The 20,790-nt window shown below is 41.0% G+C and overlaps 1 protein-coding gene across 4 annotated transcripts in view; it reads right to left on the minus strand.

The window, feature by feature from the left end:
• Positions 1-20,790, minus strand: part of LOC116334243 (mediator of RNA polymerase II transcription subunit 13-like) — an 86,024-nt gene that overhangs the window by 21,873 nt on the left and 43,361 nt on the right. For all 4 annotated transcript variants that reach the window (XM_039615212.1, XM_039615211.1, XM_039615214.1 and 1 more), the window contains 2 exons: positions 10,749-10,833; positions 7,774-7,857 (listed from right to left, as the gene is read on the minus strand). In XM_039615212.1, coding sequence (XP_039471146.1) covers positions 7,774-7,857; positions 10,749-10,833 — 169 coding nt within the window. The remainder of the gene's footprint in view (positions 1-7,773; positions 7,858-10,748; positions 10,834-20,790) is intronic.

The raw sequence follows: 20,790 nt of genomic DNA on the forward strand, positions 1-20,790 counted from the left end.
TGCATATAATCACATGCACACAAAATAACAATGTTTATCTCGGTTGTTGGGCTGCTCTCATGTCTAACCCAGGAGACACAAAGATAAAGCAAGATTAGATTAAAGGAGATACAAAGCAATAAGCATTACAATCACAATGCGCAAGGCACACAAGGCTCCTGTTTCCACTCTTAGATGCACTCCCAAAGCCCATGATGTGATAATTATGTTTAGCTATAATCAACTGTAGTTACATGCACAAAACACACATATCAGTATTTTTCTTAAGATTCTCTGAAATCTAGAGGGATTAATCTGCTTAATCTGCACTCATACTGTTTTGTCTGTTACCAGCAAAACTGAGAGTTAAACTAACGGTTACCCTGTTCCTTCTCACAGTCTAACCTTTCCCACACAGTTGCACGAGTGTACACATTCCTCTGGTGCACACAGGCCACTGTGGAGGATGTTTGCACTCCTGTGAGCTCTTGTTAGGAACGTGTACACACACGCTCCGAAAGTCCTTTCACTGCTGAATTGCTGAAATTATGGCAAACAAATCTAACCAAGCCACCTACCATGCATAACGCATAACAGACTCAGGCGTATGCTGCTGCATGTACAACACCACTATTAAAAGTAACATAGGGGCACATGCAGTAAGTTTGATGTATTATTCAGCGGCCCCTGGTGAGTGGCCTTAGCTAGTGTTGCTATCACAATCTTTGTGTTCAAACAATCCTCACAATATCTATATGGATGCACAATGAAAAGGTGTGATGTAGACAAAAAAAGCACAAAGATTGATTGATTAATTCTTTTTACAGAATCTCTGCAAACACTCAATCCAATCATTACCAAGTGGCTAAATTCAGAGAAAAACTTCAATGTGAGCCACTACAGACTTTTACTTCATATCTATGATCTAATTAAAAACAGAGGGAAGGGGTCTGGTTTTAGGTTGTTGCTCTGATGTATCACCATCCTCTCTATTGATCTGTATGTTTTTTTCTCTCCTCCTTCTTGAACTCTCTCAAATGCTCTCTGTGGTTTCTCACCTGGTAATATAAGAAATCTGGGTTATTGCGCATCGCATGTTCTTTGCGTTTTGTCTATAGGGAGGCTGAACGCGTGGAAAACGTTTCAAAAGGAGAAAATCTAAACCTCTCAATAATCCAAATCATTAACAAACCCTCTGATGACTGGTGCCACTGTCAAACTTCACAACTTAATACCACACTTAACTCTGGAAATGATACTATCAGTATCATTGTCTTGTGCTAAATTAATAATTTTATGGCTCACAGTGCATTTAGTCAATCAATGAGCCATTGTATAGACTTTTAGCTAGTTCATGAAAAGAAATAGAGACAAGAACATTAACATAAAGTAGTCAAAATTCATGACTGACTGCTGAAGTTTTAGCGATTAAGCTTTAATCGCTTTTGTTGTCATTTTTCACTACAAACAGTTGTTTCAGAGTCATTTGCAAGCCAGCCATTATTTTTCTTCAGTGCAATACTGTACCATGTAGTAAAATATAATAATTTGGCTCTAATATACGTATGGAAATACAGTGGCTCAGAAAAAGTTGCATGAACCTTTGAGTTTTTCTGCATACAAAAAAAATAATAAACTCAAACATTGTGGGACTTTTTTTTCATATTTTCCTGGTAAACAGACTCCAAAGCTACAGGAATACTGAAGTAATTATCATTTGAACAACAGCTCTGAACTTCCCACTTCCACAGTCCTGGTCATGTGGTCTAGCTGCTAAATCTTCAACACTCATCTCGGTCAAAAACACAAACAATCAAAGCCTAGACTGAAATACGATTTGAAATTTTTTGAAATTTTTTGTGCTCGCCGGCGCAGCACTGAGAAAAATCGACAGCAAATTATTGGATGAAATAAGTATGAAGGCAAAAAGTACCGAAAACTCCCAGCAGCTAAACTTAAAAGAACCGGTATAAACAAATTAAAATACACTGATTTAATTTAAGCAGCTAATTCGCCTGAAATGATCCCACATCTGGGATGCTGACTTCCTCCCAGTTGTAGTTTTACATATATGATCATTTCTTTAACCTTTTTTTTCTTATAGCTCAAAAAACAAAGAATATATTTGTGCAAAAACTTCAAAGCTTTCAAAGCTGATCCTTTCCTCCACTTTCACATTAGTATTACTCTCCACACAATAATGAGGATAAAGAATGTGTTACTGCGTCTGTTGCAGCGAGGGAGGGGGTGGTTGCATACTTACAATGAAAATAAATTAGGTCATCTGATTTTTTTATTTGTTTGGTTTTTTTTACTAACTTGTTTGTGTTGTTTGTGAATGAATGTGACTGAATTTATTTATTTTTAAGCTAGGACTCCATAAAACCCAATTCCAGCCTCCCTCCTCTCCTGCTCATGCAGTTAACCGTGGCATCTGAACTGTGCATAAACATAAACAAAGACTGGTAAATTATTTCACAGGCTAAAACTCAGATGTAGCAAAGTACATAGAGAGTTTTCAGAATGTGAAGGATAAGAGATGACGGGGGGGGGGAGATCTTTTTTCTCCTTTCATTTCTTTATGTTATGTTTTTATTTCTGGAGATTCTGTGACCTTGTGGTGTGGCCTAACACCAGATGTCTGTTGCCTAGGAGATGGCTCATATCTCAATGTCACTTATCCCTGAGGAGAGGAGAGGAGAGGAGAGGAGAGGAGAGGAGAGGAGAGGAGAGGAGAGGAGAGGAGAGGAGAGGAGAGGAAGAGGGGAGGAGAGGAAGAGGGGAGGACCTGCAGTCTGTTTTAAAAAGCTTGTTCTGTCAGATCAGGTAAGAATTTCTGAGATTTAAAAAAATATATATTTAGGTAGGCGATGCAGCTCGTGTCTGTTTTATAGCCGTGCTACACTAAAATAACCACATTATTTATGCATGAGTATATAACCATTAGTGAAATTAAAGCACCAATATTAACAAGCATACTGTGTACTGCACTTGACATGCATAGAATTGACTGAACTAATGAGAGAGACAGACTCTAATACAACCATTCAGCCGTCTATAGTAATGATTAATTTATGACCCCCTACTTTCACTGAGCCCCACCACACACACTGAGCCTCCACCCCACTCTTCCTCCCTCTCACGCTTCTCCTCTCATGCTCTCCCCTGTAACTCTCTCCCCTCAGCGTCTGATGCAATGCGTTACCAACCCAGAGTGCTTTCCTCTCATTCAGACACAAAGAGAGCAGGAGTGTTGGGTTAAGAAAGGAGGGGTTGACGTTTGCGTTGTTGTTGGTGATGGTGTTGGTGGGAGTGGGGGTGGGTGGGAGGAGTGGGTTTGGGAATGTTCTCCGGGATGCGCCGATTCCCGCTGTGCCCCAGGGACACATACGAGATAAACACCAGATAAGCCTGACAAAGGCAGCAGCGCCAAGGCGCAGGAGTTGGCACAAAAAGGGAGCATGCCATTGATATTAGCACCAAAGCGCCCCCTGTTGGGGATAAAAAGGCAAAGAGTGGAAGTGAAGAGGAGACAAAGGAGGTGGTAACACAGCTGAGGCGGGAGGTCACTCTACGCCTAACTGAGCAATGTCCCCCTCATGGCATGAAAACACTGATGGCCAGAGATCTGCAGGGGTTTTTAGGACTCACACTGTCAAGTGCGGGGCAACAGTGCAATTGTGGGAACAAGGGATGGTTTCTGTGTGTGTGGAGAATGAGGGAGGGGGGAGGCTGTGTGCTGGAAGTGAGCTGTGGAGATATGTGGCAAGTGCAGGCACAAAATGTACAGACATCTATAAAACACTTGTATTTGTTTGTGTGAGCGTTCAAGTACATTTCTCTCCGTCTCTGTCGTCCCTCGCAGGACTTGTAATAATTCACAGAAAGAACAAGTCAGGATTGGCATAGCAGGGGGGCGTACCAGCTGACAACATATTCAAACAGAGCTGTCGAACTCAAGAGGAATTACATGATGTGTAGAAGTCACACACACACGCAAACACACAAAAACGCATGTTCAAACACCGAATGTGTGTGTATGCATTATGCCCACTTACAGTAGGACACACGTACCAGCATCTTCACACCATCCTACTGCCCACAAATAATTTAATTAATCTCCAATAACGAGATATGTGATCACCGCTAACTCTACTTAGTAAGATGTACTGTTTGCATGGGTTGTTGATTTGTTGCATACTTGTACGTCATTTGTATATTGTGCAGTTTTATGTTGCCATCTTGAGGTCTACAGAGATAAATTTATAGTTTTGCTAAAATTGGGCATCTTACATTAATATGCAAAAGTCTTGCGCAAACCGTGATTTCTTTATATTTTGCGTCCAAGGAGCCACTTTCCTGTAAGTTTGTAAAGTGCTCTCCATGCTTTCTTTGGACACTCATTTCACTCATTATCGCTTCAGTTCTTGTACACGGCCATTTCCAGAGGAATGTGTTTTGTTTGTTTGTGTTGTTTGCTTGTTAGTCTTTGACTCATGAATCATTTAAGCATAAAAAAACCACCTAACTCGAGAACATAGTCAGAATCAGAATTACGTTTTAACGCCAAGTTCGCTTTTGTGTCATGGTCCGAAAACACTGGTACAGAAATAGAATATAGTGTTGAAGAGTGTCTACACATAAACCATTTTGAACTGTATGTTTTGTATTATTTTTATTTGAATAGTATATTTGTATTTTTGCACTAACAAGGTGAATCCCAAAGAGCAACTCGCTGAAAATTATGCAAATCTTGACATGGTGTGGAGTGTATTCTTAAAAAAATTGTGAAAACTGGAAATGTGAAGGATAAAAGAGGAAACAGCTGGACTAAAAAACTATCTGCGGTAGATCAACAGTATCTGAAAGTCATGTCCTTAGGAAATAGGAAAAAAATTCCAGCAAAGACATGACACAGTACTTGAGAAATGTACCTGACCCTTCAGTTGATCCATCTACTGTTCACTCAAGCCTCATCAGAGATGATCTCAATGAAAGGGTGGCTGTCAAGAAGCCACTCTTAAGCAAGGGAAACAGGAAGAAAAGGCTGGCGTTTACCAAATTACACGGGAAATGGATTAAAAATCAGCTGCAACAGGTCTTTTCACATTTTCCAAGATCAAGACTTTTACACAGTATATATGGATTATACTGAAATCCCCTCACATGAACTGTCCCTGAAAACAACCCTTTTTAAAATTTTATTTAACACATCATTACTTTGTCGTCGCTCTTTTACCAGCACAAACGCAAATGTATAGCATTTGTAAAAAACATCAGCTGTTACCACATGTTTCAAATTATTACAACGTCATACATCAAAGGCCCTGACTGGACTGGAGGATAATAACATTTGCTGGGGGGTTTCTTGTGTACAGCAAGCCATTACACATCACCAGTATAACACATGACCTCAAGAAAAGAGGAAGAAGAAAATGTTAAGAATCTATTGCCAAAGCTGCATGCCTTTCTAGCTGGACTCTTCTGCCCTGAATGCATTACCCCATTGGGAGAAGTTAAACAGGCGCTTGGAAAGCAAACATCCCCTCTGAAACAAACCTGTACTACTTCCAAACAGGGCTGCATTTGAACCAGAGGCAGCAACAAGTTTGCTACACAGTATCAAAAAAGTGTCTGGTAGGGCGATGGAGCCAAGTTATATGTTCATGGAGCTCAAGCATGGCCATTCATACTTCATTAAAATAATTAAACCAATTAAGAAACAACTGAATGACGAAAATGTTGCTGGGTTTTTTTTTTTCCTTTTTGGTTTTTTGTTTTGTTTTTGCAGCATAAAGTTCTGAAAACAGACATTTTCCTGTCAGTTAGCAAAATCTTTCTGTTTTATAATTACAAGACAGCCTGGCCAATCAGCTACCAGAACGTTTTCTGTAATTTTACACATTTATTTCTTACGATTCAAGCCCAAACAATTGTGCTGACAGACTTCTATTATTAATTACAGCAGATTTTATTTATCACATAGAAAAACCGAGCAGCATTATTGAAATTGCACTTCTTTTCTCATATTAAGGCATCTCAGGGATTAAATGTGTCAATAAACTTCTTTACACTGACAAATGGGGGATTTCAGCGCTCTGGCACATGTGAGATCAAAGAGAGCTGTATGTGTACATGATGTACAATGAGTTTGGCATCTCTGGCTTAACGTTTCTATTTCTATTTCATTTATAGTTTTTGTTTTCAATTCACTTTAGTTCATTGTCCCTCAGTTCCTATAAAAGTTACTGCTACTTTAGACTCTTCCCCCTCCTCCATGCACCTCAGAAGCTGCGTCAGAAACCACTACTGAGCCAACACAAGCCGCCAGACTAGCTTCAGTGCTCACTCTAATATGTTCTTTATAAGCATTTTTAAAACTATCAGAGGGACGAGCTTGTTATAGACGTTAGAGGTTTTATCTTCATATGCACAGTGGAAATATACACAGCAACCTACACTGTGAAAATTGTATTTCACTGATCTCTCCCTTCACAGAAAACAATTCTAAAAATTCTAATGAAAATAAAATTAAAGATGCACAAAATTTTGGAAAAGAAAGTGGAAGTCATACATGTGCAAACAACGAAAAGAGTTTAAAAGACCTGCGCTTGAAAAACTGAGTTGTATCTCAACTTTGTGCAAGTGTGCAAACACATCTGTATAAATCAGTGGAGCAGCAGATAGCAACAGTCACAGTAACACTCAGCAGTCTCATTCAGGAGTCTGATGGCGGTGTCACAAGCATTCACATCCTCTCCATCTTCATAAAATCATTCAGCGAAATAATCAAAACATCCGCACTCCGAATTATATCTGATTCCTCTATTACTTTATCACCGATACATACAGTACATTTTACCAAGAGTGCTTTTTGGTACAAAGATGTCACAGTCGCGTCAAGCTTTCTCACAGCGTTTCACAGATATATGCAGTACAAGTGACACACACTCTCTCGAGATGTCACGCGGCATGCCTCGCCGAGAGGCTTCCACCTGCTCTAAACAGCTAAACCCAAGTTTGCCTCAGCACATCACAGCAGAGTGCACTTGTGTCAGCAACTTTCTACAGGAAGAGTTTCCTGTGCATTTGTTCCTTTGCGCTACGTTTGAATGACAACGCAATTTACAACTTAACAATGTCCAAATATATTATATAAGCACATGCATGATTTGTGCGTGTGTGTACTCGTGTGTGTGTGTGTGTTTGCTGCAGCTACGCAATATAAAGCAGATTTCCAAAAGGAGCTGTTTGACAAAGCCACTTACTTATCCACTCAGCGTTTGAGCGCTGCTATGTTAGAAATGTAAAGAATGTTGCCTCCTCACCAGCAGGAAAAGCTGAAGTGGGCCGACTGAGCTGTGTGAGGGAAGTGTAATGGCTGCAGCAACAAGTTGAACTACTGTCATCACACCCACCCCTCTTTTTACTCTGTTTCAGTCTCAGTGACTGTCTCCCACACTGCCTACACAGCTACACAGCATGATCCACAACCCTTCCCTCACCCTGGGAGAGAGAGAGGGGGAGCTGTGAGAACTCAGCTATGCTCTCACCTTCCACCACTGCTCTAGTTTTTAATAGTCTCACACCACGGGCCAGCTGCTGAAACATCAAGGACAGGCGACTCTACAAAGTGTGACACAGCTATTTGCACAGCCAAGCTGTGTCACACTTTGCACACATGCATTTCTCAGAGTCAAACATACATGAAAGAGGAAAAAAGAAGAAGAAATCCTATTAAAAGTAACCAAATGAGATGTGTGCATGCACTTTTGTGCCAAGTGTTCGACTTACGTGTTGCCCAAAGACTTCTCCTCCAGCTCGTGCGGCTTGAAGAACCATTTTCCAATCCTCACGAACCCCTTATCCGTCAAACATCTGCAGCGATGAGCAGGAGAGGAAGGAAAACCCAAGAAGAGAGAGCCATCAGTTTTCTCTCATCATCAGCAAGCAAGTGATTGATTAACTGCAACATCTGAATAGCATTGTGCGCTTCAATCAAAGCATCAAGTAACAAATAATATTGTTGGAAAGCTGAAGTTTTTGAGTTTGTAAAAGTGATGTTCAGAATGAACTTTAAGGCTTCTGCATGATAGCTTCCGATATTAATCATTTTCAGCCTAATAGTTTCAGAGTTACAATTATAAAAAAGTTATAATTAGCCTTGCAAAATTTGTATTAGCTTTCTAATCCTCCTGTCTTGAGCCATTTTACTTTGGCTCTTTGCTTCTCAGAACTGTCTACTATTTTACTTATTACTAGTAATGCTGATATGTAGTTTGCAAGTGCACAGGGGAAGGAAGAGTAATTTTCTGCTAATCTGTTTCCCCAACGTGATTTGCACTTTTGCACATGGCTTGCCAAAACCACTTCTTTCATCTGATCAAAATATGATCACATCAAAGTTCAGTTCAGTCATCACGCTCCCTGTTTGGCTGGGCAACCAGGTCTTTTAGAAGTTTTTGACTCGTCTCTGTGTGCAGGTGCCAGTGATTCCCCCGCTGAAATCTCTGACCTGGGTCAAGGAATTACAGAGAGATTTCAAGAAGTCCACCTCACTCACCCAGACTCAGCTATCCAAAGCTTTCAGTCTCCAGCTGTACCATCTTTGGTGCATTCTGATTAATGCATTTTCTCATCTGATCGTGCCTTTCCATTGCATATAAGCGATCTCTAAGTTTTACAATAATATTCATAAGGAACAGATTACTATAATGAGTGTAGTGTATGTATGTCTCTTTTCTCTTCCTAGATTTATTAATCAATCTGGATGAAACTTGCTACATAAACTGGCTACCAGGACCATCAACATCTATACAGCTTTTGGGAATTATATTTATAACACTGACATCCTCACAAATGATTCATATTACATGTAGTAACTGATCTCAAAATGAAATGTATCAAAATTGCATTTGTGTGTATGTTGCTGTTTATAAATGCATTTTGGCAAACAATTTCTTGACTGAATTGTGTCGTCACTTCACGTCATCGCCATATAAAGAACATTTTAGCATACAACTGCATTTGTGCAAATCCAGCTGACATACAGCAACGTTTGCATACGTCTTCTCATTTTATCTCAGTTTTGGTTTCCACCAACTTCTTAGGCAAATGTCTCTCACAATATTGACCAATAATATTCACCCGCCATAATATTGGTCTTGTTTTAACCGTTTTCATTTCTATGAAATTTTAAATGGTAAAATGAGGCCTTGCCTTTTTTTTCCTTTAGATGTAGGGAGTTGATGTTTTTTTTCTCATTTCCCTTAGCTCTATCTTGAGGCCGCTGTGTTACCCATATCTCAATTTACCTGCAACAGTGACTGCCATAAAGTGTGCAGGAGAAAAACAGCAGGAAAACCCCCAAAACACACTTATAGCCTTTTTTTTAATCATCTGGCAAACTAATCACTTATGATTACGCTGTACAAAGTGTCGCTATTCCATTTTATTTATGATCATATTTTCTGATTCTGCCCACTGCGTTGTCTTTATTGGAGCCAACCAATACATTCATCTTCAAGTAGATCAAGGGTATGGGGATAATTTATGGTAATAAATAACAATAAAATAGCATCCATCCATTTGAGAGTCGGGCTATAAATTTAAATCTATAAATCTGGCGGTTGATGTCACACTTTCTTTATTCAGCAAAACGTCTTTACTGTGATTGGCCAATTTACTTGTGACACTCTGTCTTTTACAGCTCTTATTCTCATGCCAACTTAACGAGCAGCACAACAGAGTTATTGTAACATCTTAACTTTTACATTAACTTTAGCAAAAGTTATATTTCTGTCTTTATGCTATTCAATCCTTTAAATAAAAAAACTGCTTGTAAAAGAAAAAAAACTGAATAATTTTTGATGACAATAATCATAATTAAAATCAGAGCTATAATATCGGCAGCCTGAGACAGAGGTCAGCTTGATCTGCAGAATATAAAAGAGAAAGTGGAACCGATACCTTTAGTGTTGAAACAGTGAGCTATTTAAGGAGTTAGCTTCAAGGTAATAGGAAGGTTAATTCAGCATGCCCCCTATGATGATCACTGATGCTTCACTTAATAGAGAGCAAATATGTGCTGCTTCATTTAACAGATGGCTCTGACTCAGAAAGGAGAGCTTTGGGTACTTGAGCAAGTGATTCAGCACTCAGTTTATAATTCCATTAAGGTGAAGCTCATGCAGGAAAACTAACGCGCTCTGTCACTTTGACTTAAAGTTGTGGTTTTTTTATTTGTTTGTTTGTTTGTTTGGTGACTTTCACAATTCAATTCCCAAAACAGGAAGAAATACACCCCTATTTAGCATTTAGAAGAATCGTGTCGCTGTGTAAATATTTAGGAAATGGGAATCTGAGGACATATTGCACTATTATTTTACCCCTATCACTTTGTTGTTGCACCGTTGAGCTGGGTGCAAAGGTAATAAAAAAAACTAATCTACGTGTGTAAAAGGCTGAGCTGGCATGAAGCGACGCTGCTGTGTCAGACGTGAAGCCCTTCTGTGTAAACTCTGGCGGCATTACACCAGCTCGCTGTGGTTCAGCGTAAACAAGCAAAGGCGCCATAAAGCGGGGTCTCCGTGAACACCAGCATGGTGAAATCTCTGTGTTAAACAGGACTGCTCATTATTTGCCTCAACAGGCTACACTTATGGGTGCCACAGTGGAGTTATCCAGCAGCAAGCTTGTTGTTAGACACCATTTATTTACATTTATTTACAGCTCTCGCGGTGGACTGGAGAAAGTGCTGATGGTTTTACCTTTCCAGCAGGTTGTGTATGGCCTTGAACAGAAGGGTTCTGCACTCGTAGGAAAGCCCGCACTCCCACAGGCCCTCCTCACCAACTGAAAGAAAAGGAAACAAAGATATTTGTCAAGATTTTTTTTCTTTTTTCTTTCTTTCTTTACTTTTTTGTTCATGAAAATTAGTAGTTGTATCAATCAACCAGCCATGGAGCAACATCCACCAATCTCCAGCATGCTCAGCCCTAACCAGTCACCAGCCTAGCTTGCAACTATCACATTTTCTGCTCATTTGCCTCTGCTCTATCTTGGCACCGCTGTGTTACCCAAATCTCAACTCACCTACAATAGCAACTGCCAACAAGTGTGTAAAACCGCAGTAATCCCCCCCAACACACACTTTTAGCCTTCAAACTATTCACTCATGATTACCCTGTACATTATTATTTATTATTTATAGCCATTTTTTCTGATGCTTTGTCTGCTGTGTCCTTATCAGAACCAATCAATGCCCTAATCTTCAAATAGATCAACGATATAGAGATAATATGTCCAATTACGAGCCACATGCTAACATGCTGTTAGTGGGGAAGCTGCTCACTGTTGATAACAACAAACCCAATCAGACACTTAAAATCACCCTCAGCTGACTGATCTGGACATTATAAAGAAGATAATAAAGGCAAAGTACAATAAAGCAAAGTGATTAAAGTTAAAGCTACCCAGAGCCTCGGTATGAGCATCAAAGCTGGTGAAGTTATAAACATAGTGAGAAATTATGTACACTTGACACTTGTTTTGTTATCTAAATCTCCTGCACCTCTATTTGCTTGATGTAAGGTAAAATCTCTCAAGCAAAGGCGCGTGAGCAGCAACTCACAGCTCATTTCTTTTTCCAGTAGCAGACTACTTAACTGTATATAAATGTATTCAGTTGTGTAAGTGAATAAGTTTTGCAGTAAGTTACAGGCATTACAGGCATATGCATGGAAAAAAGCAGAATTTTGTTTGTATATGCTGTCAGTCAGAGTCTTTAGAAAGAAAAATCAGTGTAAGGAGGTCACACTTTGCAAAAAGATCGGAAACTGGAATCACCCAAGAAAATTGTGATGTGGCAGCCGTGAATCGGTGCATCTCTATTGAGAAAGTATTACATTACTATTATCTCAGTAAGTAACGTCATTTACTGTGACAGTTGGACATCTGCACACGCCACCTTGACAATAATAAACAGCACATGGTCAACATGTTAACGAAATTTTGTTTATGGATAACTCTGTCAAAACATGCTGCATGTGCTGATGAAATAAATTACACATCATATTTAAAATCAAGATGATGCCCGTGTGCGTGTGTGTGTGTGTGAAGACAGAGAGTTTGCTCGGCTGTACAGCTGTCACATTGGCTGCAACGACAGCCCAGTCAAACCCCATGCAGTTGTCAGCCCCTGTTAGCCTGAGAGTGAGAGCGTGCCTGTATGTATAAAGGCTGACACACAGGCTTCGCCCTGCTCAGGTTTTTACATGAATAAAGAGTTTTAACTCAATTCACTTTTCCTTTAAAAACGTGTCTGAAGACAAATTAAATCAAGTTTGTCTAAGCAGTTTGGTTTGCAGTATGCTGTGAACAATCCTTCTGCCTCCTGATTTCTTTACCCCCCCACTCCGGCTCCCACCCAAAACCTACCCTGGCACCAACCCCCTGCCTTCCTCCTCCCCCAAAAAAGGAGACACACTCTCACACACACACTGACAAATGCACACACAGCGGCCAGTTAACAGTGTTTCTCTTTGTTCTTCGCCATATACCTGCAGGGCTGCTGGAAGAACTGGAGGATTGTGGGTGGGTGTTGTGTTTGCTTATAGGGTGGTGGCAAACAAACCAAGCATCACAGAAATACACAAGGAAAAAAAAAAAGGAATGAGAGACAGAAGCAGAGGCAGATCGCCGGGGGGATGGGTGGCACAAACCCCAGAAGAGGTTTCCTCTTTCTCTCCTCTGTCTCCTTTTTATCTCCTCCCTGATTTTCTCTTTCTTTTTTTTTTCACCGTGTCTGTCTTTCCCCATTTCTGTTGCTTTGTTGATATTTCCCTCCTATTTTTTTTTCTTCTTCTTCTTCTTCTCCATACCAGAGTGAATGAAATTTCCTTACTCGCCAGAATTACCCTGTAACCATGGAAACGCTGGCGGTGAGAGCATGGCGCCCTGGCATTCAATTTCAGCACTGGTCCCTCCCACCCCTCACCCCTCCTCCTCCTTCTCCTCCTTTTCTCTGTTCTATTGCTTCCAACACCCCTCCACCGTGCCCCCGCGTCCCCCCCACCCCTTCCGCCCTCCCACCCACCCACCCCTCATTTACTCCTGCTTCAGGGCTCAGACAGGAAGCTCGCTCATGCCAGCTCTTCTACAGAGGAGAGAGAGAGAGCGAACACCATGAGCAGAATGCCAAGTCTCCACAAAATCCAGCTCATTAGCTCTCACTGTCTCTATATCTCCCCCTCTCTCTCCCGCTATTAAAAATCCCACAATTTTTTTACCTTCCCAAACTCTGGCAGTCCTGTACAACCCATCTTCATTTACTCTCCTCATGACCAGCTCCATAACACGCTCCTGACCCCTATTACTCCAGAACTATGTCACGGACTCCTCAGCCTCACATTTTCCAACACTTCCACCCAAAAGTCAACAAACTGAGCCGCCATCTAAAAGGAAACATTGCCACATTCGCTCCCCTAATGCATGTAATTTTGTAGCTAATAAAAGAGAAGAACGCGTGCAGCAAATCCCAATGGTAGCTCCAGCGTACGCTTTAGATGCCAGAAAACACGCGATTCACACTGGACGCTCACGTTTATAGTGTAGTTGTCAAAGAGCCAGCTCACTGCGCCATATCAACACAAGGTGTGACAAATCACTGTTGCAGGGAAACAAGGTCAGGCATCCACACAAGCACGTGCACAAGCTATTAGTGTAAATATAGAAAAAATGGAGTGTGAAATAAACTAGCAGTGGTATCAAAAAGGGGATGAAGAAAATACCATGAAACTGTCATTTCACCAACGGTCGGCCGATGACCACCACTACCTTTCCACTTTTAACTGCCTGTTTTATTGGAGGAGAAACATGGAAGGCCTGATGAAGAAGCGCTCTGTCAACGCTAAATGCACAGCTAAGTGCAATACAGCTTTACAGCATCATGATCAATCATTCATCCCATCCCGAGCTACAGGGAACTGCATCACGCCTGAAAGATTTTAAAGGAGCTGGGTGCAATCGACCTCGGTCTCCATTAGATTAAACTGACTCATCAGTTTTTGTTTTACTAGGTCTGACTAATTAGCACTCAGTTTTTAAAGAAGCAGATGCAATTAAAAGCTATTTTCACATTGATTTACATCTTACACTCAGTGCAAATTTATGTCGAAGTAGAACGACAGTAAGGAAAAATGAGGGGAAACAACTGCAAAAGAAGAGTGTGTGTGCAATCCACCTAAGTAAACAGCAATAATTGAATTATTTACTTTATATGTTGAATGATATGATATATCATGCATGCTTCAGGATCTCTTCATTTTCCATTACGATGCATCCCTACAATAATAGAGAGAAAACCCCAACAATCAGATGACCCTCTATGAGCAAGCACTTGGTGACAGCGGGAAGGAAAAACTCATTTTAACAGGAAGAAACCTCAAGCAGAACCAGGCTCAGGGAGGGGCAACGATCAGGCGAGGGTGAAAGGAGGGAGACGAGACTAAGGCTGTGTGAGAGGAACAATGAGAAAGTATTTTTGTCAGAATCAAGGCTGACTTTTTTAAACCCTTAAATTCCAATGATGGCGAACTGTAAGCTCCAATATAACACTGTTCCCTAAACACTTCACCCGCAGATATCATTCGACGTGAACAGCATAGCCAAAGTACAAGAACTGCCCATTTAAAGAAATTTAAACTCCCTAGCAACAGACGTGCCAAGTGTGAAGTAGAAAAGTGAAGAGCACATAAACAAACAGCGATTCCTTCTTTTGTTAGTAACATAAAAGATGAAAAACGGGAGTAAATTCTAACATCTGAGAAACTGGAGGAAAAAGTCAAAAATAAAAATCATGTGGAAAAATTACACAATTAGCAAAGCAGCTGCTGTTAATCATGCCAATCAGGCAATCAGTTGCTCAACTAATATCTTTATGAGCGCGTGCGCGGGTGCAAGTCTTTGTGTACATGCATGTAACGTGAGGTAACATCCTCACAAATGCATGTTTATTTCACGCAGCCTTGCCACCCTCAATCCTCGTGCCACAATGCTCTTAACTGCTGCGCCACGTCAAACACAAACAAGCAGTGATGGAACTGGGTCGCCACTACCACTCTGAACACTTCTCCCTCTCTTTTTCTCCATTCCACCCTCTGCATCTAACCCCAGCTTTCCACCTCCATCTGTCCATCCGTCCCTCTTTTTTCTCTTTGTGTGCTCTCTCTCTCTCTCTCGCCTTCTCTTTCAGCTCCTCAGACTGTGTTGCCCTGGCACCACTAGAGGGACTGACCGCTCACTATAACTCTGAGCTAATAAACACAAAGACGGTATTGATCCGAAGTCTAGCGGTGACATCACGCTGCCTTTCATACGGTGACCTTTTTCCACGCTTGAAAAAGTAACACGCTACTGTAATCACATTACATTTTGTCTGCAAAAGAAAGCACATTATGGTTAATACTGAGCTCTTTAATGATCCCTCGTGCTTTGTGAAAAAACCATGTGAGCCAACTCTGTGGCAAAGATGGGGCTAAAAATGGCAGAGCAATCTACAACTTTTTAAGGTTTGGAAATATGCAGTATAATTCAAATTTATTGTGCAAAGGGACCACGAGCGTGAAGGTTAAAGTGAATAATGCTGGATACGCCCTTATTAGTATAGGGATTTGTGCTGATATGTAGACATAATTATTAGCACAAATGTCACTTGGCAGTTATGTAACAATGTGTCTCATGACGATGCAAAAGTAATGTAACGAGAAGTGTGGCAGATGACTTCCTCCAGCTGAGTTACTTCGTGAAAAGAAACAAAAGGTGAGGTCTAATACATGACTTTTTTAAGCATAGCTGTTTCTCCCCCTCCTGCTCTCTGTCTTGTTTTGGATCAATAGCACCAGCAGTTCTGCTGTCCACCGGTGTCTGTGCCGTGCGCACACTATGAGCTCTCACTGGGCAGCGTGTGCGTGTGTGTGTGTTTATGTGTACAATTTCACACAAACCCCACTGCCACTTTACTAATTAGCTGGCCCGCTGCATGTCTGAGCAGAGGTTGGTCTCTGTTTACTCTGTGTGTATGTGTGCAAGCATCTATGTGTGTGAGTCTGCAATGCTTGGGTATGCATGGCAACACAGTGTGTGTTTTCATTAATATGAAAGAAAAGAAACATTACAAGGCTGCACAGATGGGGAGAAAGTGAAACAGAAGAAGACGTGGCACAGAGGGGAAAAGGGAGGAGGACGATAACGACACATCTCAGAAGAGGATGACAAATCTACAAATGTGGCTTGGGGAAAGAGGCAGTTTTCATAATTATCCCCAAAAATTCATTTATAACTGTTCCGATATTTACTGAGGTTTTTTTTTTTTAGTCACAGAGTAAAAATTTATAACTCTGTTTTACTTTAACTCTTTTTTTTTTACTATTTAAACATTTTTATTAAAAGAAATCATTTGAACTTTAACTGAACTGCACCCACTCAGTGGACACTTCATTAGGTACAACTTTATTAGGTTTAACTGCTTATTAAGGCAAATATTTAATCAGCCAGTTACACGGCAGCAACAGTACATTTAGGCATGTAGACATGATGTCCTGATGACCTGCTGAAGGTCAAGGTGAGCCATCAGAATGGGGAAGAAAGATTATTCAAGTGACTTTTAATTAGGTAATATTTGTTGGAGCCTGACAGGCTGGTGTGGATATTTCAGAACTGCTAATTTTCCCACACAACCATCTCTTGAGTTTACAGAGAATGGACCAAAGTAGAGGAAATATCCAGTGGGTGGCAGTTTTTGGACAAAAACGCCGTGTTGATGCCAGAGGTCAGAGGATAATGACCAGACTGCATCGAGCTGATAGGAAGGTAGCAGTAACTCCAAAAACCACTTGCTACAAGGGATGTAGAAAAGTATACAATGTGTTGAATGTCAAAGCAGATGTTAGGAAACTGAAGCTACAATTCACACAGGCTCTTCGAAATTATACAATAGAAGATTGTAAAAACATTGCTGAATCTCATGAGCCTTGAGTTTTGCTGTGACATTCAGATAGCAGGGTCAGAGTTTGGTATAAACAACATGAAAGCATGGATCCCTTTACCACCACAGCGTACCCGTCTTCTGATGGCTGCTTCCAGCAGGATAAGGTTACTAAAAGACTAAGAATACTGAGAGTTGCATATAGCTGTAATTGAACACAGACAACATCTACAGTGTGTATGCAAATGTGCTGATGTCATGAAATGCTCACAGTACAGTTTATGACAATGCCCGGCAGTCAAACACAAGTATAAGCGCTAACGCTTGATGAGGTCTAAAGATGTCACCCAGGAAAATTAAAAGGCTGTGAAAGCGGCCCATTTCGACATGCCTGCAGTGATCTTTTGGATCAGCACAAACACAAAGTTCAATTCTTTTTTATTCATTTATTGATCGGCACGTTTAGCCCATGACGCTATCCCACTTTATTTTTCTCCCCTCTCCACATAAAGGGGAATATTCCAGCTAATAATGTGTGATTTTGTGATATGACGCAGCAAACTTCTATCTTTTATATTTCTTATTTAATACTCACACAGACATCATAACAATAAAAACAACAGTGTGCAGGGAGAAGCCAGATGCCCACAGGGGATTACTAACAGCGCTTTCCAGTACAGTAACAGTAGTTTGCTGTCTTTTTGCTGGCTGGCGATATGGCACTGCTGCAGCATGAGCCAGAGTTTATGCAGCTTATAACCTAAGCATAGTCATAAACAAAGAAAGAGAACTGTCCATCACTGTTCTCCTCTTTTTCCTCTTGAGCCTTATTGAGTAAGCGGATCTGTGAATACGCAAATCACTCCCTGCCTCCCCCCTCAGCCGCTTGCCCGGAGCCAGCCCAGCCATCCCTATCATTCGCGAGCCCCATTCACTCATAAGGTCTCCTGGTAGATGAAAGGAGACGCAGCACTGGTCCACACTGCCAGAACGTGTGTTTTTTCTTAAGCTGGAGATGAAAACACAGTTCTTAATTTGTCAATTAGGAGCTCACATCTGAGGCATCCAAACCTGTTACAGCTCACAGGTGAGGCGAAGCAAGAACCTGTTGCAGTATTGGAAACTTCTCTTGTTTGTCTTTAGACATACTGTAATTTTCTTGGGAGCGATTAGCATTGCTAATTCTTGGATAATTAAAAGATCAAAGGGCCTTTTTTTTCCTCCACAGCTTTTCTGTTTCACATGGTCAATTTTTTTTCCCCTGCGTGAGTTTGACACGGTGTGGCTGTCTTACGTAACAGCAGCTAGTTCTCTTCTCCGGCCTACTCTTTCTGGTTGTAGGTGTGCAAATGTGTTAAAATTAGCTGTACAATTTAGGTAGAAAGGAATCCTGCGTGCATTTCCATGATAACTGGCTGAAAAGCAGTGCTATTTTTTTCATTGTCTTCAGTAAGCTACATGATGTGAATGACACACGAGAATAAGATGAGAGGAAATCAGTTAAACAAGCAGCAGCTGACATTAGTGGCACAAAGGCTCGGCATCGTACGATGCTTTCTTTTTATCCTTGTAATACTCACATCGGTGTTTTACTGTGAGATTTACACATTTTAAAAGTTATTATGTAATATGCTTGTAGGATCACAAGCTTCAAATCCAGCAGAGGTTGTTTAGATGTGAGGTAACAAACACAACAAGGATTTCTGAAATTAAAAGAAACTTGGTTTCTGTGCTTGCTGCTTGTTTGCAGTCAGGGTGCTTTAGAGATCAGCACCAGGTTTCTACTTAGACATCCATACAGCTCACTATGTAACATTTAATTTTTTATAAACACACGCACAAAAAAGGAACATATTTCCTTTTCACCTGATTTCAGCTTCATGCTGTGCCCTCAATCCCTCACACACTCTCATGATCTAGTGACACCGTTCTCCTAAACCCGTTACCGACACCTGTCACTTCAACGCAACGGACCAGATCTCTAAAACACACCGCTAACAATGCAGGATTCAGAAGGCGGTAAACAGGAAACGCTGTGGGCTTTTGAATTTTACAGCTTGCAAATTGTTTACAACCTTTAAACTGCTGGCACAATGACTTCTGTTTCCCTTATTCCACCCTGGACAGTTTAGATTTACAACTTCTGGTTAAAGCTTTAATTGTCAGCTGTGCGCTTATCATCATATTTCACTGAATACTGATTGTTTCCCATGAACCTTCGGGTGAAAATAAATTTTAACATGGTATACGACCTGAGGAGAAACACCTTTAACGTGTGTTTGCGTATGCAAATTCATACGAAACAGACAAAAAGAAAGGGAATGTACACATGGAAGGCACTCAGACCCAGGAGGTTCAGAGAGAGAGAGCGAGGGGGCAGCAGTGACAGCGAGGAGGAGGAGGCTCTGAGAGAGTGAGGGGATGAGGAGATGGGGGGGAGAGAGAGATCTGGAATCAATTAGGTGACTGAGCTGAAGTTGCTTGCATAGTTGTGGTGGGGAGTCAGGCGGAGGGGAAAGAGAAGGGACTGGGGTGTGAGTGTTGTGCCATGAGCGAATGTGTCTATATAAACACAGCTCGCAAAAATAAGTGCAGTATGCGCCCGCCCGTCTTGATTGGACAGCATATGTAACTGTGCGTGTGAGCCTTTTTACCTGCTAGCCCTGACATCATCTCTTTAACCAGTAAAGTCAAGCCGCAGTAAAGCCCCTCGTCCGCTGAGCGCTCCTGAGCTAAGGTCAGAGTGGGTCACAAGAGCGGATGGCTGGCACCGACCCAAGCCATGTCAACACAGCAGCTCTCACTATTCCCTTACGCAACTTCCTCTCGTTACTTCTGCGTGCACCAGATTCACACAGTGTATTCCTGCGCTGGCTCTGACACTGGGGGAATTTGAGTCGACAAAGGAGGAAAAAAAGCTCCAACACTGCGAACTTTTGAGTCCATGTTGTTAAAGGAAAAAAAAGAAAAGCCATGGTTTGTGAATGGTTAAACATATGCAGAGGATAAAGTGAAGTCACAACCTCAAGTAACGCTAATTGAGGTTTATTCACATGATTTCAAAAGCATGTTGTGCAGCGTCACTGATGGCCGGATGCGAACCCTCTGAACAAGAAAAAAAAAGAACATCTTTCTTAAGAGTATTTTGCAAACCTTGGATCAAGGATAAAATGTCTTTTTTTTATTTTTTAGGAATTTGGTGGGAAGGACTGCAAACTTCAAACTGTGACTCAGACATCACTTCTTTAATCATTATAAAATATGTATAAAAAAGTATGCCTTTTCTACTACACTAAACTAAAATAAAGCAAATCCTCACAATCACATATACTTTAAACTTTTTTTGTCAATAAAAGCAAAATACATTACAAAAAACCCCACACAAGTGCTGTTTAAATTGGTCAAAAAGAGCCTAAGCTAGGTTGTTTGAACTTGGAGTATGATATGTATTACAGTATTAATATTTTCAAAATGCTACACAGCTACAGTTCAGCGTCTGGGGTGTTGGGATATGAAGTGCTTGTGTACATTAGGTCAGGAATAGATGGTGAAATGTTACAACTGCGGACTGAAGAGGGCTCGGAGAGCCTGGAGCACCTCCGCTGGCAAGCAAAAGGCATATTGATGAGAAGAAGGAAAGTTCAGAGAGCAGAAAGTAAGAAATGAAAGCACAAAATGTGAGGGTTACTGTGTGTGTGTTTGTTTGAAGGTTAAAAGTAGACAGTCAAGAAAGTCTGAGTGAAAATTCTCTGAGAAGTCAGCCTCAGTGTGAGCGGCACATTTTATATACTCAACAGGGGGCACGTCGGAAATGGGAAAGAAAAATA

Source organism: Oreochromis aureus, linkage group 7, assembly GCF_013358895.1.
Source record: "Oreochromis aureus strain Israel breed Guangdong linkage group 7, ZZ_aureus, whole genome shotgun sequence".
Taxonomy (NCBI): Eukaryota; Metazoa; Chordata; class Actinopteri; order Cichliformes; family Cichlidae; genus Oreochromis; species Oreochromis aureus.